Genomic DNA, 24,036 nt, shown 5'->3' with positions numbered 1-24,036 from the left:
TGTCAACTATCTGGCAGCAAAAGCATGGAATGCGCTCCCAGCCATTCCCTGTTCCATTAAATCAAAGTCTGTTTAGGGAGCAACTCAAAACATGCCTGTTCACTAACATTTAAGAGTCAGCACAATGTCTTCAATTTTCAGGTAGTGCCTGGACACACTTGGTAGCTGTTTTATAAATTACAGTCATTCATTCATACACAAGCCAGTGGGGAATAGAGTTTTTGGTGATTTCAAACATTGAGGGGAAGATTTACAATATCTGGCGCATCCCTGCATATCAGCAGGGATGTGCCAGTTATTGTGCGTCACGGCTCCGCCACCATGGATGCGCCGCATTTATAATGCGGCACACCATGGGGCAAAAATGCACAGATGTGTGACGCATCTGCTGCCGTAAAGGCGGCGCATTGCTGGAGTTGCGTCGCAAGCGCGACGCAGCTCCAGCAATGCTCGGGGTGCCCTATCTTTAAAATGCTGCGTCAATCCTTACACCTGCTTCAAGCAGGCGCAGGGTTTTGACGCAGCATGGCCTTAAAAGTGGCTGAGTGAAAACTTGTAGATTTCACTCAGCCACTTTTAGGAGGCGTTCCTGCGCCGGAACGCCCCCCCCTGCGCCGGAACGCCTACATGTGGTGCAGGGCTTTACAACGTGATGTATCTCTCAGATGCATCACGTTGTAAGTACCCCGCACCATGGCGCTGGCTTTGCGCCGCCACTGCATCACAAAAGTGACGCAACAGTGGCGTAAACGAGGCGCAAGGGGCTTGTAAATCTGCCCCTGAGTGCCCTTTCACTCTGTGTACCTTGGCAAACTGGCCAACCTATGTGAGAAACAAGAACTCCACCCCTAACAGAAAGATTGTAGTAGAAAATGCCATATCCCAGCTAATATAAAAGAGTTTTTTGTGGGGCCCGGTTCAACATTCTGAGGCAAGGCCATGCATAGAAGGAAGACCTGCTAAAAGGTTTGAGGCAAATGTCATGTAGGGAAAGAGAATGCCGGCAGCTCGAGCATCTGGATCTTACCAGTGATGTTAGCTATTATAGATTCCTCGTCATTAATGAACAGAGCTGCTATGCTATAAAATCCATTAATAAATTCAGCACACCTGAGTAATGGGCCATCAAAGAGCGTGGGGTTTGGGGGATAATGACATCCTCCTGGCGTCATGGCGAAGGGATGGAGACAAAGAAATTAGATGATAATTGAGATAAAGAGCAAGCACTGAGGTGGCTTTGTAGAGTAAAACCCTCTGATTTTGCATGCATTAGAAGCACACGGAGAATTTGGCAACTGCTTCGTGCTGCTCAGGTGAGCAGCCCCATGCCCTAAAAAAGGTAAACAAATCTATTGGAACAACTGCCTCTTGCTAGAAAACTATGTCTATAGGATATGATGACACGGATAAGTCATTTCTTTTCTCTCTAGCACCTGGCCATTTGATCTCAGAAATTGATATGGACGCATAAAAAATTCCCTCTGAACTCTTTTCCATCTAGGCTGCCACAGGTGTATTGGCTTCCACATTAGATTTTGTTTTGAGACAATAATAATGATTAGTTTTAGTAAAAATAATGTCTCTTCTTTCAGAAGTTGGAACCTTTTTAAAGAACGCACGGATGGCTCTTACAGCATTCTGTTTAGAAATTGCATTCTGACTCACAGGTCAGTTTTTCCAAGCCCAGACCCCAGGGTTGTATGTCTTAACCCTTATAATAGATCCTGGGCTATAATTGGAATTCTTTCACCTTCTATATCACCCCCATTTTATTAATCTTAATGGGATTCTCACCCTTTCCATCTCGTGGTGCTTGTTTTTAGCCACACAGAATACTGGGGCACAGAATCATCAGACACACCTTTCACTAATATGAGCACTGCTAGGAAACAAATATATCAATATGAAGAAAGTATAAATAAATATAAGGAAGTATCTCCTTTTTGAAATTGAATTCATTTCCTCTTCTCCTGCCAATGTCACTACCTTTTTGTTTTTTCTACAGACATCCCGACAATTTGTATATAAATTTCATCTTTTAAAAAATCCCTGTTGGTCCTGAAGAAGGTGGTCTCCCACTGAAACGTGCGTTGACCGCGAATTTTTTTTCAGCATAGTGATACTGGAGATTGATGTCTCCCATCATGGTGACCTGGAGAAATTTATGATCTAACTCACCACACGACGACATTGAGACCAACTTGAGGGTCCTTTGTTTCCTATTCCCTCTTCCCAAATTTTTCCTCTTTTTAGATAGTGCATCAATTTTTTTTTTTTTGTACGAATGGAAGTATGAATGAGTATGTAAGTGATTTTATGTCTAGGATGTCGTTTTGAAATATAAAGCACTTTATATGTATGTATCAAAATTATAGTGAGTATAAAGATCTCATTGTTTAAAAAAAAAAACGTTATGTTTGTTTAACTGTATGTGTTACTAAGTTTAACAATAAATGTTCATAAAAAAGAAATAATAAATCTGGTTTAAAAATAAAAAGGAGTTATAATTTGTCTATATAGAGCGATAACAGGATATTGTATGACATAAAGCAGGAGTTTTTGGTAATGTAGAATCTAGTTAGATCATTTATATAAGTATATAGGCCGGTATAGAGGTTTTTCTGTTACAAATCTGGAGGATTATACACTGGTTTAATCTGTCTCTCACAGGAAGTATCCTGGAAGAAAACTGTCATGTTTACTACTTTCAGTCTGGAAGGCCTTACAGTAGGTAACCAGCGTGGTTAGTTAGAATAAGTAGTTGGCATTAAATTATGTATGTGATCAAATACGCATTTGCCCCGCGCTGCTGTGGCTCTCTGTCATAAGCAATGTGGAAGCCTCACTCACTAGAAAGATACTTTTTGACTGCCTGGTCTGTGATAAAATGCTCTCTAATTCTTGGCTGTCCTACGTAAAAAAGTCACTGGAAGGGAACGGTGTAAGGTTTGCTGTTTCTGAGTCAGCCATAGGTGCGCCACCTAGCGGAAAGGAAACACAGGCCCTGTTAGAAACATTGCAAGGTAAAAGGTTGCGGGAGGAATAACAGAAACCCAGTGCTGGGGTTTATCTCACTTGTTAATGTTAGTGCTGGGTCAACTGATTACCTGATGAATACAACCGTGAGAGGGGTGTGCTAGCGTCAGTTTAGATTTAGAGCAGGGACCCTGAAATATTCCCCCTGCTTCCTGCGAGGTTTCCAGCACAGCCTGAGCTCACTAGTGTGCCTGTGTAACAATGTATCTAAGCAAAGTATGATTCATTTGATTTTCTTTTGTGGGTACTACCAATTATTTTTGAGAATGTTTTTAGTAACTTTTTTTTTAAGTTTTAAAGAAAGTTTATTGGTTTAGTAGCTTTTTTAAGGCTCAGAAATTATAGTAAATGCCAACAGAACACGCTTTTAGGGGTCTGCAAGATTGAACTGACTATGAAACCTGTTGTTGCGTAAGTTTGTTTCTTAAGGCGGCGGTATGTTCAAGAAGCACTATCCACTTTGATTAACGTCTTTGTACTTTTTTAGACTATTTATCCATGCGTGCCATGCTTTTACTCAAGTTCTATGTGATGCAAGTTGGTTGCCGTTGATTTTCACTTTTAACTTCTTTGCGTGCCTTTTAAACTGTTTTTATGGCGGATCTCCCTGCCGAAGAAAGATGCTGTCATTCGATTTGATTTTAGTTGTCAACTGTTGCCATGTCACAGCAGTGGATTATGAGATTCAGAAACTGAAATAAACAATGAAGACCTAGATGTGGGAGACAGAGCAAAAAGGAGCATCGAAATACATCCAGTTTGAGAGTTTAGTATGATGGCAATAGAGGTAATTAACCGGACACGAGCAAGAACTGAAACACAAATATACATTGATGACATAAGAGTAACTGCTTGACAATTGAGAGACCTTAAAGAAAATATTGATACCCCGTTGAAAGAAATGATATTTAGGTTTGAAAAAGGGGAGGAGAATGCTGGCTAGATCGGAAAGTTTGGTGTTCGGGTATACTTACGGCAGAAGGAAGCACTTCTCCAGGGCTGGATAGTGATGCCAGCAGCCTGGCATGCACCCACATAACTTTGGATGCTTTGACACAGGATGTTCTGGTCGCCATTGCCAGCACATAGGTCAAAGAGGCAGTTGCTGTAGTATACATCCGGGCTGATGGTGGCGTAGCAGGCGCTTAGAGGACCGCTGGCTTGCTTGAAGAAGCCGCAGTAGTTGACCTGCTTGAAGACATTCATCTTTGCATCCGGACAGACAGGGCAGGCATTGCCACTTCCGCCACAGCCTTCATTGCAGGTCACACCTGCAATATTGACTCTCCATCCGGTGCCAAACGTGGTGGCATCTGGAGCCAGGGCCTTGGAGGGCAGCATGAACTCATCTTTCGTGTTCCCATTATAATTACCGCACAAGCCTTCGAGTTGACCTTTGTAGTTGCCAGGGACTGTGACCACAACGTGGTAAACCAGGTCATAGCTGACCACTAGGCCGAAGTCAGTTTCCACAATGATTCGGATCCCTTGCTGATAGACTCGAATTTGTCCTTCCTTCAAGGTCAGCGGGAGATTATTGTTGATTCCGTTCACCTATCAAAAAGTAAAATGTGACGTTATTAGCTCTTGTATTAATACACTTGAGATTGCTTGTCATCTCACCTGTTAGTCGGCAGTACATCAGAAGCACAACCACTGTAAACATTTTGCTGAAATATCTGTTATATCTAAGTTATTTACAATTACACAGGAAATGTTTCATTAATATTTTTGTCCTTGTTAGATTTAGTTCAATTACAGACAAAAGACACAGATTCCGAACTCTGGGTCACATTATCAAGAATTCACACAGCGCAGTCAGCTTCCTGGCTGTGCTCAGGGCCGGACTGGCCGTAGCGGACACCGGGCAATCCCCCAGTGGGCTGCACGGGTGGAGGCCGGTTTTGGGCCCCTGGGGGCTGTTTTTATTACAGGGCCGTTTTTGCAGCATAGCTGCAAAACCGGCCCTGTAACAAAATCGGCCGAAAACCGGCCGTGGCAAAGAGCTCGGCGGCACCTTCAATCCCCCCAGGGGGCCGGCCGAGCCCTTTGCCAGGGCCGGTTTTGGTTCCCAGTCCGGTCCTGGCTGTGCTGCGCGAAAGGGCAGAAATGTGACAGATTTAATATTATATGGGCCATTCTTGTCCTTTCCATGCACTGGCTCACTTTTGACTGCATTGTAAGCAGGATTGTTTTGGGTCAGGAAGGGACAATTTCCTGAGCAAAAACAATCCTCGGGCATTTTCCTACTTCTATGGGTGCTGCAGAATGAGGAGAAATAAAGATATTTCTCCGTGTTATTATTATTATTATTATTATTTTGCATTTGTTCTGCGCATCGGCTACCCAAAAGGGTTTCCCGGCGCATTTTAGCTGTTGTAGGTGGAGAGAAAAAGTTTTTTTATTTTTTTATTTATTTATCGAATAACCAGGTTTTTAACAACTTTCGGAAACTGAAGTAGTTAGGCTCATTTCTCAATGAAATGGGGAGAGAGTTCCAGTGAGACGGGCCTAAGTAAGCAAAGGATTTGCCTCCTATGCGAGTGCGTTTAAATTTTGGAATCCTGAAGCGGCCCTGGGTGGCTGATCTGAGGTTCCTGGATGGAATATATGTATTTACCAGTGAGCAAAGGTACCTCGGGGCTGTGTTGGCTTTTATTTTATACATGTAGGTGAGAGCTTTAAATTTCACTCGATTTTCAATGTTAAGCCAATGCAGTTTGCGCCGGAATGCAGAGACTGATTCCCTTTTAGGTACATTGCATAGTAATCTGACTGCCGCATTTTGAGCCATTTGTAGACGATGGAGGTTGGCCTTATTTGATCCTAAATAGAGGACATTTCCATAATCTAAACGGGATGTTATTAAGGCGTTCACCACCGTTTTCCTGGTTGACTCAGGGAGCATCCAGCAGATTTTCCTCAGCCATCGTAGGATGGAGAAACAGGTGGCTGCCACTCTAACTGATTGTGCATGCATGCTCAGAGTATCATCCAGGAGTACACCCAGATTACGTACTTGTGAAACTGGGTTTGGGATATTGCCCATTTTCTCTGGCCAATGTTGATGGCTCCATAGATGTTTCTGTTTCCCTAGAATGATCACCTCTGTTTTTTCACCGTTTAGTTTTAGGAAATTTTCCTAAAACTGTAAAAATGTTACACCTCACCTGGAGAGGCATAGCATTTTGATGCATTCCCAGGCCCACCAGTAATGGTAAATCTGGGAATGCACCAAAATCCATGGGTGGGAACACCCACACTCCACCGATGGAATGCCTCCCTGGGGCAGAGTAACCCAATGCAGCAATTTGCGCTGTATTGCATTAATCTAGATTGATCAAGTTATGCATAGCCTTGTGTGGCTAGCTGAATCTTACTTAATAGTTGCATTGCCCTTGTGCCCCAAGTGTGGCACAAGCACAACACAACTGCTTGATGAATATGTCCCTCTATGTCAAGCGGGTAACAATATGAAATTAGGGTCTGTAAGGTAATTTGATTTTAAGGTTCAGTAATACCCCAGTGTGCATAGCTAAGCCATTATAAAGTGTGTTCAGAGAGATGCTGTTTCGTGTTTATTTTTATAGCAGTGTTTAAGGAATATCTTATCAGCAGTGGAATGACTGAAATAGTACACACAAGCAATCACACATATGAATATTTTGAAGCTCTAGAAATCAAGGGCCATATTGACTTTTCTTTCACGCAATGCTGCAAGGCAACTTGCTGTGCTGTGTTTTTTGAAAGGTAGACAACAGAAATGCATCAGTTATATTAATATATAGTGCAAGTCTGCTTTTTCTCAGTGCTGGCACGCCGTCCCCTTGGTAGTGCAAATGCACCATGATGCAAGAATGCCTGAGTTAAGGACAGGATTGTTTTTGTGCAGGAAAGGCGACTATCCTGTACAAAATCAATCAGTAGTAGGTATATTCCTCTTTCTGTGAGTGCTGCAGAATACAGCACACATGGAAAGATGAAGTAATGAGGAGAAATTAAGATGTTTCTCCTCCTTACTCCTCTGTGAGGTAGGTGCACCGTTTTGATGTAAACCCAGCTTTACAGGTCTTTGGGGTTCTAACACAATACATGTGTTGGTGCATGGGACGGTCTGTCATGCTCTAATCATGTAACACCTACCTGACACAAAGTAATGTGCCGCATTGCGTTACTATGCGCTTACTAAACCATGCAAAATCACACAAATGGACTTTACATAGCTTAGTAAATACCAGAATGGATTTCGCACTGGGTCTGTGCCACAAAACTGATGAAACCCGATTGCAAAATCTAAGTAAATCTGAGCCCAAATATCACAACAAGAACTTTGAAAGTAGGTGAAATAAGAATCTTATGAACATTATGGTTTCCATTGACTGCTGGTGGCTTTCTAGAAGCTGAGTAAGGTCTCAGTGACTTCCATCTCAGGTCTCTGAGTTCCAACTGACAGGAACATTTCTGAGTGCAAGTGTGATCAGATTCCTATTTATTTTCAATAAAACTGTGACTGCCTTGTGACCATAATTACAGCATAATCCTTATCTGCACTGTTGCAAACAAGAAAAGCTTCAGCAAATCTAGGAAGGAAAACTAGTCCAGGGGCTACGTTGCTGATTTTAGAATCAGTACACCTGGGTCCTAGACCAGGTTTCCCCAATTGTCACATTATGTTAATACGGGGGCAATTTAAATTATGTCTCTCTGCTTCTTTTAGAATATCTGCAAACCAGTGGCAGTGCTTGGAAGCAGGCCTAGTGCAAATGTGATGTACCCTGTGCTATGGGTGGTCTCCCACTAGCAGGACATAGTTAGTCCGTGCAGCGTGCTTCAACTACATTTCATTATCGTTCTTCATATGGTCCTATATTGGTCTAAAACGTTCTGTACAATCAGTGCCTTCAGTTCAATTCTAAGCAATGCTAAACCAAATCTGAATTTAGGACACACTTTTTACCATCTTCAGAGAAGGGGGCAACTTCCGACTTGAAGGGGCAGATTCACTAGGTTTTGGCAGTACGCAGCACAGCAACCAACGATATGGCTTATTTTTTCCTTCCCCAGTGCTGGAGCACTTTAGACTGACATGTGCCAACGCATACACTCTTGCATCTTAGTGTATGGGTGTGTGATTTCTTCAAAGCATGGGTTTTGTATTGGAAGGAGACCCTCAACTTACGATAACTATTCTTTTATACTTTTCCCACCTTGTATGTGCACTGTACAGTGCAGCACATATATAAAGTTGGAAAAATGTGAAGACTTACAAAATTGCTCCACTGTAACGCTTGGCTCAAGGAGGCATAACTCTTTTGCCACTAAACCCTGTCTTGAATTGTTAGTAGACATGGTTTGTGTCTAAATCTATGGGTGGTTGCAGGGAACACCCACGTTCTACCCACGGTAAATCCCCTTTACACGAAGTAGCACAAAGTAATTCATACTTTATGGCAATGTTCCTATGAAAATCATGATTTATGTTGGAAAGTAAATCCCAACTCAACATTTTTTTCCATGTTTGGGTCTTTGTTTTAGTGCAAACCCACCACAAATTGGAAGTAACTCTAGGTCCATATGACTACCTTGCTGTGGGGGGGGTGTGGCCTGCAGCCGTCGGAGATGGATGTGAGCTGAAGAGCACCGACCGCCGTCTCCCCATTCTCAATCATCCTGATCCCCCGACACAGCGGGGGGAGCTACGATCCGCACAGATGCCCTCTGAAGCGCAGCTGCCGGACCCGGCGGAGCCCTGCGCTGCAATTACAGCCATCGCGTGGTGGTGAACTGGGGCTTACCGTCTCGTCAGACCTGGCAAAGAAAGATGGTGGCCGCGGTCTGACTGCTCCCGTGGTTCCTGTCCTGTGGGGAGAACGGACGTCTCGGGACGGATGAACTCGCCTGAGTTGCCTGGCAGTTATCGGCGGACTCCTGAGGAGGTGAGGAGGGGCTGGAGTGCCTTCAAAGCAATAGATTAACCTGCAGCGCTGATCACCCACCCTGCCTAAGTTACAAAATGGCGGCCGATCTGAGTGCGCCCTGAAATGTCGGCTGTATTGAATATAGGCCTGCCAGTGGTGAGCACACTACTGCCCCTCTTGCGAGCAACGAGCCGAGGCAGCCGCGGGCGACGTGGAGTCATGTTGTGGAGACTGGGGATACTGGTGTTGCCCGCAGGGAGGGCCTCGCAGAACCACGGCCAAAATGGTGCCAAGCATTCCCTGAGTGTACCGGCTTGTATTTCCCTGTTGGGACCTCTAGGGCGGGGGTCGTTGTGGCCCTAAGCGGCAGATGCCCGGTCCACACCACACACCAACAGAGCCCTATGCCTCATTTTGACCGGCCCCCAACACAGTGCGGAGCCCGGGGATAGCAACTGCAGAAGGGTGTGCGCGCATTCCATGAAGTGAGACCTCCCTCACTGAGGCGCACTTACTGTAGCAGAAGGCCACATGAACTACAACAGTGCTGGGGGCCACATGAGGTGAAAGTGCCCTGACTATTCTGGACCCCCGTCGAGAACAGACAGTACCCAGTAAAGGCAAATCCGCAAAGGCGCACCACGATATAGCGCCTACGCAACAAATGTAGTGCCAGCCCCTGGGAGACGACTTGCTGGCTCTCTATGGATCATAACCGTGACAAGTGGTGAACTAGTTGCGCCACAGCAGAGGAGAACACTAGTGCTGGCTGCTGGGCCTGACATGCACTTAAGGGACAAAACTGAGGGGTGTAGCTCCAAAGTGCAGCGACGGTCAAGTGTTGGGGAATTCTAGCATGAGTTGCGGGCTGCTGGGCGGTGTTTTATCTCCGCGGAACCCCTCGGCTCGCACTGCCAGCAGTGAGAGAGGCTACTTGAGGCGAGGACGGCGAGTGCTCTTTGGGCTGAGAGAGTGCGGCGGATGGGAGGCCGCCCAGCGAAATTGGTGGTGTTAGGATGCGCTACTTCCAGGGAACACTGAGCTCAATCAGTCGCTAAACCTGCACGCAGTAGCTTCGAGATGGGGAGACCACAAAAGAAGTGGGGCTTCACTGCCCTTAGTGTAGATGTCCCCGGACCTCACTCTGACAATAAAGAGGAAGCGCCTGAAACAAGTGGAGAGATGCCCTCCCGGAAACCTACATTAACTGACATAATGCAGGCCATAATGGCCACCAGAGAGGCGTTAGAGGAAAAGATAGATGCTATCGGCACGGACCTCAGTTTACTCAAGGATGATCACCGCAAGCTCAAAGAGAGAGTGACAAGCACTGAAAAAGAATTATGCGGCCTGCCGGACAAAGTACAGGAGATGCCCCGATCTCTTACTGCCCCGGAAACTAAGGTGAAAACCCTAGAACTACGAGCCAAGGACAGTGAATGGAGGTCACGGCGGAACAACATCCGCGTCATTGGGATACCGGAAAAAACAGAGGGGACTGACATGGTCAGCTACTTAGAGGACTGGCTCAGAGCTGAGGTGGCTCCAACAGGCCTGTTCCTCTTTTATGCACTGGAGCGGGCTCATAGAGTAACAGCTAGGCTGCCAAAACCAGGAGCTCCCCCCGACCAGTGGTGGCTAGACTATTACACTTCTGAGCTAGAGACCACATCTTACATTGTGCCGTCCAAAAACAAACTCTCCGTATCGATAATAGTAATGTCATGATTTTCAAAGAATTTACAAGAGAAGTTCAACAAAGCTGGGCCTCGTTCACTGCTGTCAAGGCTAAAATGCGCAAAATGAACCTGTCCTATGCAATGCTATTTCCCGCTCGACTTAGACGGTCTGTCATGCTCTAATCATGTAACACCTACCTGACACAAAGTAATGTGCCGCATTGCGTTACTATGAGCTTACTAAACCATGCAAAATCACACAAATGGACTTTACATAGCTTAGTAAATACCAAAATGGATTTCGCACTGGGTCTGTGCCACAAAACTGATGAAACCCGATTGCAAAATCTAAGTAAATCTAAGCCCAAATATCACAACAAGAACTTTGAAAGTAGGTGAAATAAGAATCTTATGAACATTATGGTTTCCATTGACTGCTGGTGGCTTTCTAGAAGCTGAGTAAGGTCTCAGTGACTTCCATCTCAGGTCTCTGAGTTCCAACTGACAGGAACATTTCTGAGTGCAAGTGTGATCAGATTCCTATTTATTTTCAATAAAACTGTGAATGCCTTGTGACCATAATTACAGCATAATCTTATCTGCACTGTTGCGAACAAGAAAAGCTTCAACACATCTAGGAAGGAAAACTAGTCCATGGGCTACGTTGCTGATTTTAGAATCAGTACACCTGGGTCCTAGACCAGATTTCCCCAATTCTCACATTATGTAATACGGGGGCAATTTACATCATGTCTCTCTGCTTCTTTTAGAATATCTGCAAGCCAGTGGCAGTGCTTTGAAGCAGGCCTAGTGTAAATGTGATGTACCCTGTGCTATGGGTGGTCTCCCACTAGCAGGACATAGTTAGTCCGTGCAGCGTGCTACAACTACATTTCATTATCGTTCTTCATATGGTCCTATATTGGTCTAAAACGTTCTGTACAATCAGTGCCTTCAGTTCAATTCTAAGCAATGCTAAACCAAATCTGAATTTAGGACACACTTTTTACCATCATCAGAGAAGGGGGCAACTTCAGACTTGGAGGGGCAGATTCACTAGGTTTTGGCAGTACGCAGCACAGCAACCAACGATATGGCTTATTTTTTCCTTCCCCAGTGCTGGAGCACTTTAGACTGACATGTGCCAACCCATACACTCTTGCATCTTAGTGTATGGGTGTGTGATTTCTTCAAAGCATGGGTTTTGTATTGGAAGGAGACCCTCAACTTACGATAACTATTCTTTTATACTTTTCCCACCTTGTATGTGCACTGTACAGTGCAGCACATATATAAAGTTGGAAAAATGTGAAGACTTACAAAATTGCTCCACTGTAACGCTTGGCTCAAGAAGGTATACCTCTTTTGCCACTAAACCCTGTCTTGAATTGTTAGTAGACATGGTTTGTGTCTAAATCTATGGGTGGTTGCAGGGAACACCCATGTTCTACTCACGGTAATCCCCCTTTACACGAAGTAGCACAAAGTAATTCATACTTTATGGCAATGTTCCTATGAAAATCATGATTTATGTTGGAAAGTAAATCCCAACTCAACATTTTGTGCCATGTTTGGGTCTTTGTTTTAGTGCAAACACACCACAAATTGGAAGTAACTCTAGGTCCATATGACTACCTTGCTGTGGGGGGGTGTGGCCTGCAGCCGACGGAGATGGATGTGAGCTGAAGAGCACCAACCGCCGTCTCCCCATTCTCAATCATCCTGATCCCCCGACACAGCGGGGGGAGCTACGGTCCGCACAGATGCCCTCTGAAGCGCAACTGCCGGACCCGGCGGAGCCCTGCACTGCAATTACAGCCATCCGTGGTGCTGAACTGGCGGTTACCGTCTCGTCAGACCTGGCAAAGAAAGATGGCGGCCGCCGTCTGACTGCTCCCGTGGTTCCTGTACTGTGGAGAGAACGGACGTCTCGGGACGGATGAACTCGCCTGAGTTGCCTGGCATTTATCGGCGGACTCCTGAGGAGGTGAGATGGGGCTGGAGTGCCTTCAAAGCAATAGATTAACCTGCAGCACTGATCACCCACCCTGCCCAAGTTACAAAATGGCGGCCGATCTGAGTGCGCCCTGAGATGTCGGCTGTATTGAATATAGGCCTGCCTGTGGTGAGCACACTACTGCCCCTCTTGTGACCAACGTGCCGAGGCAGCCGCGGGCGACGTGGAGTCATGTTGTGGAGACTGGGGATACTGGTGTTGCCCGCAGGGAGGGCCTCGCAGAACCACGGCCAAAATGGCGCCAAGCATTCCCTGAGTGCACCGGCTTGTATTTCCCTGGCGCGACCTCTAGGGCGGGGGTCGTTGTGGCCCTTAGCGGCAGAAGCCCGGTGCACACCACACACCAACATAGCCCTATGCCTCATTTTTACCGGCCCCCAACACAGTGTGGAGCCCGGGGACAGCCACTGCAGAAGGGTGTGCGCGCATTCCATGAAGTGAGACCTTCCTCACTGAAGCGCACTTACTGTAGCAGAAGGCCACATGAACTACAACAGTGCTGGGGGCCACATGAGGTGAAAGTGCGCTGACTATTCTGGATCCCCGTCGAGAACAGACAGTACCCAGTAAAGGAAAATCCGCAAAGGTGCACCACAATATAGCGCCTACGCAACAAATGTAGTGCCAGCCACTGGGAGATGACTTGCTGGCTCTCTGTGGATCATAACCGTGACAAGTGGTGAACTAGTTGCGCCACAGCAGAAGAGAACACTAGTGCTGGCTGCTGGGCCTGACATGCACTTCAGGGACAAAACTGAGGGGTGTAGCTCCAAAGTGCAGTGACGTTCAAGTGTTGGGGAATTCTAGCATGAGTTGCGGGCTGCTGGGCGGTGTTTTATCTCCGCGGGACCCCCCGGCTCGCACTGCCAGCAGTGAGAGAGGCTACTTGAGGCGAGGACGGCGAGTGCTATTTGGGCTGAGAGAGTGCGGCGGATGGGAGGCCGCCCAGCGAAATTGTTGGTGTTAGGATGCGCTACTTCCAGGGAACACTGAGCTCAATCAGTCGCTAAACCTGCACGCAGTAGCTTCGAGATGGGGAGACCACAAAAGAAGTGGGGCTTCACTGCCCATAGTGTAGATGTCCCCGGACCTCACTCTGACAATAAAGAGGAAGCGCCTGAAACAAGTGGAGAGATGCCCTCCCGGAAACCTACATTGACTGACATAATGCAGGCCATGATGGCCACCAGAGAGGCGTTAGAGGAAAAGATAGATGCTATCGGCACGGACCTCAGTTTACTCAAAGATGATCACCGCAAGCTCAAAGAGAGAGTGACAAGCACTGAAAAAGAATTATGCGGCCTGCCGGACAAAGTACAGGAGATGCCCCGATCTCTTACTGCCCCGGAAACTAAGGTGAAAACCCTAGAACTACGAGCCAAGGACAGTGAATGGAGGTCACGGCGGAACAACATCTGCGTCATTGGGATACCGGAAAAAACAGAGGGGACTGACATGGTCAGCTACTTAGAGGACTGGCTCAGAGCTGAGGTGGCTCCAACAGGCCTGTCCCTCTTTTATGCACTGGAGCGGGCTCATAGAGTAACAGCTAGGCTGCCAAAACCAGGAGCTCCCCCCGACCAGTGGTGGCTAGACTATTACACTTCTGAGCTAGAGACCACATCTTACATTGTGCCGTCCAAAAACAAACTCTCCGTATCGATAATAGTAATGTCATGATTTTCAAAGACTTTACAAGAGAAGTTCAACAAAGCTGGGCCTCGTTCACTGCTGTCAAGGCTAAACTGCGCAAAATGAACCTGTCCTATGCAATGCTATTTCTCGCTCGACATAGGGTGGCGGACCCAGCGGGAGGGCGCTTCTTCAATTCACCACAAGAAGTTTGGGACTGGCTAGAAGCCCACAGCTCAATGGATCGACCTGCTTCAACTTCAAGAACCCCGCTGCAGAGTCCTTGTGACCATAGGGTGGGCTCCAAGGCTCATTCGCCCAGGGAACTCAGCCTTGAACGACGCAAGATGTTGCAGGTGGTTGTGTCGCACAGTCAGGCCAGCCCTGGTTTCTCTCCAGGCGGTAGCAAACATCGCGCTAGCAGATCGGAGACCTCACCGTACCGCAGCGACAATGACAGCTTGGGAGCGAACATGCCAGTGTTTACGTCCCAAAGCGCCGATGATCTAGTGTAAAGAGCGTGGCCTGCCATTCAACATGCAGATCTTCTCAAGGCCTGGCATCCCTGCTTCGTAGGCACAGCTTCAAAGAACTAGTGGCTTCCCCACATGGACCTCTAGGTAACATCCAGCCAAACTGGGGCTTATCGATTTGAACAGTTAACGGGGAGACGGCACTATGGGGCACCTTATGGGGTTCTTAGCGGGAGACCGCCCCTTTCTTTGTCACTAGACGTTGGTTGGTGCCATCACAGTTTGGCTGGGGACACCTCGTTGGATACCTGTCCTGGGGAGGGAGAGTTGGAATTGTTTTTCTAGTTGGGGTTTTTACAGGGGATCCAGGCGTGTCACGGGGAGGGGAACATTCTTAAGGACTATAAGTGCAGGTCTCAGCAATGGGACCCCATTAGGCTTGGCTTGTCTCTCGTGGAATGTTAGGAGTATGCACTTCATGGTCAGGCGCCACAAGATACACTCCTATCAGATTCGCAGAGGCATTCAGATCGCATTCCTTCAAGAAACCCACCTCCTGGCTCAAGAAGGGAAGGCGTTGCAGCGCCGCGGGAGGGGTCAGGTTTACTACATACATATTCTGCCTTTGCGAGAGGTATATTGATATGGACATGGGCAGGGGTCCCATTCCAATGCACAACACAGGTGATTGACCAAGAGTGCAGATTTGTGGTAGTGACAGGGAAACTAGACTGTAGAGACCTTACCCTGGTAAGCATATATGCGCCTAACGCGGACCAGCCGGCCTTCTTCTCCTTATTATCACGAAGGTTGGAGACCATCCTCACAGGGCCACTGTTACTGGGGGGCGACTTCAATTGCACCACTGATGTTACCCTAGACCGCTCCCACCCCCCACTCCCTAATGCACCTGCACACAAGCTGGCAGAATCACGCCGTAACTGGCAACAGAAATGGGCCTTAATTGATATCTGGCGGGCGCGGCACCCTTTAGCCCGGGATTACTCCTTCTTCTCAGCCCTTCATGAATTGCATGTCCGCCTAGATGCCATTCTGTATTCACCCGATGTCCATGAGGGGATTAGCTGCAGCGAATACCTCACTAGGACACTCTCCAATCACAATCCTGTCCTGGCACAGTTGCAATGGTCGCGTGCAAGCCCCACAATCCCGACCTGGCGCTTGCTTCCGGAGGCCTTAAATGACCAGGTTTTCCGTACCACTAGTGGAACAGCTATCACTGAAAATTTCCAGGCTAACGAGGGTACAGCTACATCCACAAATGTGAAATGGGACACCTGTAATGTAGTGCTTAGAGGGCGGTGCATATCTGAACTGGCTGGGGTTAGGAAGGTTCTCCTTCAGGATATTAGCGAGATGATGAGCGTCTGCGCGCCCTGGAAAAGGACAGACCTGAAAACCCGGGCAAGCACCAGGAGTTGCTTGAGGCGAGGGAGGCTGTAGCTGCTCACGTGGAGCTTCTGCGCTGCTTCAGTTATAAGACCTACATCACACTGGCACATTCAGAAAGGGATAAGTCGGGAGCCTTCCTGGCTTGGTTGGCGAACCCAGCTAGGAGAGGATCAGTTATACCGGAACTCAGAGACCAGATGGGTGTAGCTAGGTATGACCAACAGGGGATCAACGATCTATTCTTCTACTATTACACTGAGATTTATCGGAGCCGTCTGGCTCCATCGGAGGATGAACTGCAGGGGTTCACATGAGAAGTTGAACTGCCTACACTGGATGAGGATGCAGCAACTTTGTTGGGACGTGAGATCGAAGTACGGGAGGTGTGTGGTGCCATCAAAAGTATGGCCCGTAACAAAACCCCAGGCACTGATGGTCTACAGATAGACTTTTACCTCGCCTACATTGACCTCCTTGCTCCCCAACTTGCACGATTATATAATGATGCCAAGAGGCTTGGCAAATTACCGTTCTCTACTAGAGAGGCGATCATCATTCCTCTGCTAAAGCCAGGCAAGCAGGCATGGGATAGAACGGCATATCGCCCTTTATCCAAGCTCAATCTCAATTATAAAATACTAAGTAAGATTCTGGCCTCCCGGTTGCTCGCCCACATGACCACCCTAATACATGATGACCAGTCCGGGTTCATTCCCACCAGAAACACTGTGCTAAATATCAGAAGACTCTTGCATATATTAGAAACAGATTCTTAAATGCTGACACTGCTGTGATCTTTGCAGTCGCCATAGAAAAAGCTTTTGACAGTTTGGAATGGGCGTTCCCGTTTCATGTGATGGGGAGAATGGGGCTTGGTCCCGACTTCATGAATTGAACAGCTCTCTTGTACGCTGACTCCACTGCCAGAGTCAAAACTGGGTGAGTAATCTTGGAAGCATGCAGGGTGTGGCGGAGTACACGGCAGGGGTGTCCCCTCTCCCCTCTGTTGTTTGCTCTGGCAATGGAACCCTTAGCGGCGCATGCCAGGTCAGGCCGGGTGTATCGAGGGCTTGACGTGCATGGAAAGGTCCATCATATTGCACTTTATGCAGATGATGTTCTACTTTTCCTCGCTGACTCGGGGGAGGCCTTATTGGGGGCAAAAAACCTGCTCCATGCTCTCAGCAAAGTGGCAGGATTAAAAGCGAACTGGTCAAAATCATGCATTTTCCTGGCGTGCATGGATAGAATAGGCCCACCGTGCATGGAGGGAGTGAACTGGTAGGACAGATGTCTGCCCTACCTGGGTACTCTTTTCTATCATGGACAGGAAGATATTCTTGAAGGTAACATTGGGAAGTCCATCAGGGGGGCAAAAGCTAACTTTGAATTCTGGGGTTCCCTGCTGCTGGCAGTGGCAGGCCGGGTGGCGCTACTCAAAATGGTGACCCTCCCGCGGGTCTTATATTTCTTCGGGACCTTGCCGATCTGGATCCCAGCAACCAATTTCAAGCAGCTCCGTGCAATGATCACTGCTTTCCTGTGGGGCAAGGGCAGGCGCAGGGTAGCCCTCAGCACACTCATGCAACCTCAAGCAGAGGGAGGTCTAGCGGTCCCAGACTACGAGACTTATTATTAAGCAGTCAAATTTCAATGGCTCACACAATAGGTAGCGAAGGCCACTAGAGGGGAGGAGGAGCACAGAGAAGTTTTGGGGACCCTGATGGTGCTGTCTGGCATAGTACTGCGACTCCCAATCGGAACAGCGTGGAAATGCTGGAACAGGTATCTGCAGAGGGCTTCTATTAAGAGCCACTATGCACTGGAAATACCATCAACGATGTGCAGGGCCCTGCCACATGGGGGTAACTGGCAGAGATTGGAGACTTGGGCGCAGCGGGGGTTGACCACCGTGGGAGACCTTTATGAGGAGGGAGCCATGATCCAGTTTGATGATCTTCGCGCCCGCTATGACTTGCCCGGGGGTGATTTCTTACAATACATGGCCCTCACGGCGGCCATCAGGAAACATTGGGGTGGAGGACTAACAGAACCACCCACTTCTATGGGGTGCCAGTATGTGGTGATGGCAGCGGGCACTTTTAAAGCGGTGACGTGTCTCTATAGACGCATGACACTAGAATCCCTATCCCCCCTGTCTGCCCTTAAGAGTAAGTGGGAAACGGATTTAGGGGAGGTCATCCGGGACAAGATGTGGGATGAACTTGTGGAGAGAGCCTGGAAGAGCACGAGGAATGCGAGGTTTCAGTTAGTGCACTTTCATATTCTACACAGAGCATTCCTTACCCCAGCAAAGTTGCACACATATTTCCCGGCCCAGCCAGCATCCTGCCCGAGATGTAATGCAGACAGTGCAGATTTTAAACATATGCTATGGGACTGCTCGTCCCTTGACAGGTATTGGGAGGAGGTAACAGCTTTACTGACATACCTCACTGATAGGGACCTAGACCCATCCATGACTCACTGTATCCTACATTGGTTTCCCCATACCTCGAAGAACAAAATCACTAGTAAATTTATAGATTTGGGCTTCCTACTAGCCAAGAGAACCATCACCACAAACTGGAAAGCAAAACAGGGCCCTAGCATCGATAAGTGGAAAACAGACTTCCTGAAATGGGCTGAGTGTGAGGGAGTGATTAGGTTACAAATTGCAAATTGCACGGGGAGTGAAAAGGCAATGGAGAGGGCGAGAGCCTGGGAAATGCTTGTTGTAGCTCTCAAATCCCCTGATGATGATGCAGGGGATGCATCTGTGGGTGACCCGGTGGCAGCCATAGTCTAACGTATTGTCAGCTTTGAATCCACCTTGCTCTGTCTTCTCATGATTAGTAGTGGCGCTTGGCATGCTCGCCTGATTTCACTCAGCTTTCTCTCCTTCCAATAAGTAGACCCACTGCGACATTAGCTCTCCTGATCTTTCGCAGCCAGCGCTTAAGTGACATTCCTGGGAGGGTGGTGAGGGAGGAGGGGTGGGGGTAGTTGGGGATGGGAATTTTCAATGGTTGGACAATGACTTTTGCAAAGAACTCACTCATGGGTTATGCCTGGGCAGTAGACATGGACAGCTAAAGGAGGCATAGACGTGTCTTAAATTACCTGTTTTGGAACGTGTTTCTGATACACAACTGGGGTATGTACCAAACCCCCTTTTGTCTTTTGCTCTTCTTTCTGTCTTCCTTCCTGGATCAATGGAAAATTAATTTAAAACATTTTATTTTTTTAAATGACTACCTTGCTGTGGAGAATTCAGTCACTCACTCTAGGTAACCGTATCAGAACAACTATATTAATTTGTTCTTCCTCAGTTGCTTTCTATGGTCACTGATTACATCCCTAGCATTGAAGGTTTGTATTTATTTTATTGTTTTTACTTCTGTGTATAATTTGTCAGCTATCATGAAAACTCAAACTCAGCTTCCATAAAAAATACAGTTGCAGTAATTATAGAATTCCACGAAAATCTCTTTAAATTCTTAAAAGGAAAATCTGTTAAAATTCAACAGTCCATAGATGAGTAGCATACCAAAACCCCTTAGCTGCTTCACACTTCTGAGTCAACAACAAATCTGCTAACACCTCCAGAACTGAAGACTTCAACATTTTTAGCCTTAGCATCCTCTATTAAATGATGTCTGATCAGTCGTGCCTGACAACGTTGATCTGTTCAACTCACCAGTCAAACATAGTTGAGTTCCAACTGAAAACCTACAGCTTATTCTATGGACCCATGGACCAACTTTGTCATTTCCAATGGGCACTGCTTGATAAGATCTTGGAGGCAAACTTAATAGAACAATTCTGCGAGTTTGCGGAAGCATACTACATCCTTGAGTTGGGGTCTGATTTTCCAGGGACACTGGGACACAAAAACCACATTGGAATGCATCAGAGGCAACTTTCTATTACTGATCAGCTCTAACCCGCCTCTAGTATATCTTGGTGTTGTACAGCATTGTTAATCACATCATAATTCAAAGACAGGGAATGTTGAGCAGGATTACTATCTCTGCCTTCCTCTCAAACATTGTTAGATATATTGATCCCTGAGCTCTGTCTACTCTATATTTACATGCAGGCACTTAGAGGAGTCATTTTCCACTTTCAGTTGCACTTCAAAATGTACACTGATTACAGCTAAGTTTACATCTCACATAAAAATAACCTAACTTTTCGTTCTAAGATTGATAATGGCCAGATGTTATACTTCCTAAAGAAACATTTGCACTAAAAAGGTTCTAAAACTAGTTATGAACACAGGTAACCATGACATTGGTATACTCCTGTTCGAATGGCCACAAGACATGCACTAAGCCGCCACTCCTGAGAAGAGTGTACACAGTCTGTTTGTGTGTGACTTGATTACAATCTATAGTTTTGTTTGAAAGTTCTAGTTGATCTAGCAGATCTAGTTGATGAGACCAAGAAGGCTGCTCTTGCTATTTAACTAAACAATACAGTCAGAACCACCCAAGGCTTGTACTATCAAAACTAGACTATGGTAATAGAGTGTACAATGATATTCCAAAGAGAGAATTCGGCAGACACCAGGGAATGCAGAACTAAGGCCTAAATCTCCGTTTAAGTCTAAGGAAAATCTAAGGAAAACCAGTGCAGTCACAAGCAAATATTTAGATTCAAAGCACTGTGCACCTCTGAACATTGACCCCTTACTGCACACCACAATGTTACCGAACCAGCCTGGTTGATAATTCCAAACTCACAATGAAAAACTACAAGGGCAAAGCAAAACAGTGAAAAAGTTCATGGTCAGTGCTGTCTTAACACATGGGTACGATGGGCAGTTGCCCAGGTGCCTCACGAGCATATGGGCCCCATGCAAAACATGATTCAACACTAATTTTGCGTTATTTTTTTTTATTTCTGTGAGTGGTTGTGCAGGCAAGGCTCTGCTTTGCCAGAGGTGTCTATAATGCTGTTAAGACGGTCCTGTTCATGGCACTGCTCTATGAAGCATTTCAGATTCTCTACTGTGAGCCTGGCAAAATGCAATATCCATTAAAAACACTGCAGACAAAACTTTTTGAACGAAACGTGTAATCCACAAGCAGAGTCTTTCTGAACCACTCACTTTCCTGTTTGGGAGACAGACCTTGATCTTCTCCTAGCAAAACATTTCATCCCAAACTCTTTCCAGCCCCTCCTCAATTATTAATCCTTAATGTCTGTTCCACATAGCCCCTGCTGTTCTAGCCTTCCCTACATGCGGTGTCAAATGATTATTTTAGCATTTGGGTGCATTGCGAGCAAAAAAAAAAAATGAATACATAGCATTTAAATATTGGTAAAACACCAGTAGTTTTTCAGGAGAAATATTCAATAAAAGATTAATAATTAAGTGCAGCTGTCAATAGCCTGTGGAGGTCAACCTTGTGGAGGGATGGGGCAGTTGTACGTTTCAACCTCATGGATATTGGAATATGAGGTATAACATATTGCTTATATGTAACACTGCATGCTGAACTTACTAAGGTTTTAAGGACGGTAAATATTACCCAGTTTAATGGTACTTAGTTTATCCAACTTGGATGTAATGCAGAACTTGCAGATCACAATAAATGTCAGCAACAGGGTTCAATGTTATGAATGACTGACTGAGTTAGGGTTAGTTTAGAAATTTGCAACAACTGACACATTGTCAGATCATGATCTTGGCTTACCCTGACAACTCCTTTCTTGTTCTGCAGGAGCATAATGTTGTATCCATAGACATCAACTGCTACCATCTTAGTTACCGACACTTTCCCGTTTCCATACTTTTCATTCTCCACATTGATGGTGAAGGGGACCAAGGCATTTATAAGGAGGATGGTTCTTGACAGTGTGTATGTACAGGTACCTTGAAAATCAAAGGGCAGCCCATCGAAAGTGCGACAATGAGGATCGCCTGCAGCCCAGCACTGGGCTGAACCAATGGGCTGGCACTTCTGGATGCCATTGATTATCTTACACTCCTCATTGGCGTTGCAAGAAAATGCTTTGCAATCTATGAGTCCGCCTCCCATGCAGGTGCACTGATTGGAACACAGGCCATTGGGATAGAAGACCTCTCCAGGCTTGTAGTAGATGCCGTTGTATACACATCCACACTGGGAGATGGGAACACATTGGCTACCGCTGAGTACAAAACCTTCATCACATACACAGCCTTCCTTGCAGTTTGCATTGCATTCCACTGAGCGAGTGAAGCTGGAGCAGGTGGTGGGGCAGCCACTAGGACATGTTTCATAGTGACTATTAGCTCCACAGGATGGGCCTGAAATTAAGAGAGAGTAAAGATTCGATTAGCAAAGATTTGCTCTTGAAAGGGTGTCCACTCTATGTACTTTCTTTATGATATTTTTCTTTGGTTGTGTCTGTAGTGTGATGCATAAGAGAGTGGATAGTTCACACAAGGCTTAACAAGTTAAGCTTTTTCCAAATGTTTAGAAAAAAATGGTTAAGTCTCGATGATCCAGAAAAAGAAGCCAACAAACGATACATGCTATGTGCTAATTGTGTTACATAGAAAAGAATAGTTTGCTATCCCTGGTCCATTGATGGAAACCCATATGGATCCCCATTGCTTCTGTTAGGCATGTTTCTGTAGCAATCCCATTAAACACAGAGTCACCCATTCATTTTCTCTGTTTTGGTCTCTTATGTCCTTAACACACATTTTCTTGTAGATCCCCCCTGCATTTTCAGAATCTATATGAAGATCTTACAGATACATCACATATTTAAACATCACATGATATACCATTCTTGTGAAGATGATAAAAACATTCGGTTAAGGTCCTCAGTTTTCTATCTAGTTTCAAAGATATGAACCCTAGATGAACCAAAACTGGTTCAAGCTTAATAACAGTAAACCTAAGGCAATGCTGCTGAAGGACGCACAGACTTCATAGACAGCTGCTCCTCTCTCCAGTCTCTGTATACAGAAAAGGGTGATCAATACACGAAGGGATGAAAGACGTCGCCGAATGGATGAAGAACAGCCGCCTGAAACTGAACTCAGACAAGACAGAGGTCCTCATCCTGGGATCATCACCCTCCGCCTGGGACGACTCCTGGTAGCCCCCCGCCCTGGGAGCCACCCCCAAGCCAACGGACCACGCACGCAACCTAGGCTTCATCCTGGACTCCTCCCTCTCGATGACCAGACAAGTCAACGCCGTCTCGTCTTCATGCTTCAACACCCTGCGCATGCTTCGATAGATCTTCCGGTGGATCCCCACCGAGACCAGGAAGACGGTCACCCAGGCCCTCGTCACCAGTCGGCTGGACTACGGGAACGCCCTCTACGCCGGCACCGCCGCCAAACTCCAGAAGAAACTCCAACGGATCCAGAACACCTCAGCACGACTCATCCTGGACATCCCCCGACACAGCCACATCTCCGGACACCTGAGAGACCTGCACTGGCTCCCCGTCAATAAAAGAATCACGTTCTGACTCCTCACCCACGCACACAAGGCCCTCCACGACCTGGGCCCCAAGTTCCTCAACAGCCGCCTGACCTTCCACAAGCCCACCCGCCAGCTCCGCTCCGCCAGCCTCGCTCTCGCCACCGTCCCCCGCATCCACAGAGCCACCGCCGGAGGAAGATCCTTCTCCTACCTGGCAGCCAAGACATGGAACTCCCTCCCCATCCACCTCCGGACAACGCAAGACCATCTCGCCTTCAGGAAGCAACTCAAGACCTGGCTGTTCGAGCAGTAGCGTTCCCCCCCCCCCCCCAGCGCCTTGAGACCCTCCGGGTGAGCAGTGCGCTATACAAATGCCTATGATTGATTGATCAATAGATTAATTTATTGTAATATTCTCTATCTAGAGAT

At 46.7% G+C, this 24,036-nt stretch overlaps 1 protein-coding gene across 1 annotated transcript in view; it reads right to left on the bottom strand.

Annotated features, from left to right (window-relative positions):
- LOC146809142 (IgGFc-binding protein-like) overlaps window positions 1–24,036 on the bottom strand; it is a 301,036-nt gene that overhangs the window by 193,565 nt on the left and 83,435 nt on the right. Inside the window, exons 7-8 of the mRNA XM_085614831.1 lie at window positions 21,874–22,469; window positions 4,011–4,590 (exon numbers count right to left, since the gene is read on the bottom strand). Of these exons, the coding sequence (XP_085470957.1) occupies window positions 4,011–4,590; window positions 21,874–22,469 (1,176 nt within the window). The remainder of the gene's footprint in view (window positions 1–4,010; window positions 4,591–21,873; window positions 22,470–24,036) is intronic.

The sequence above is a fragment of the Triturus cristatus genome, chromosome 7 (assembly GCF_964204655.1).
Source record: "Triturus cristatus chromosome 7, aTriCri1.1, whole genome shotgun sequence".
In the NCBI taxonomy this organism is placed as follows: domain Eukaryota; kingdom Metazoa; phylum Chordata; class Amphibia; order Caudata; family Salamandridae; genus Triturus; species Triturus cristatus.
The sequence above is the reverse complement of the archived record's forward strand: the minus strand, read 5'-3'. Positions and strand labels throughout refer to the sequence as shown.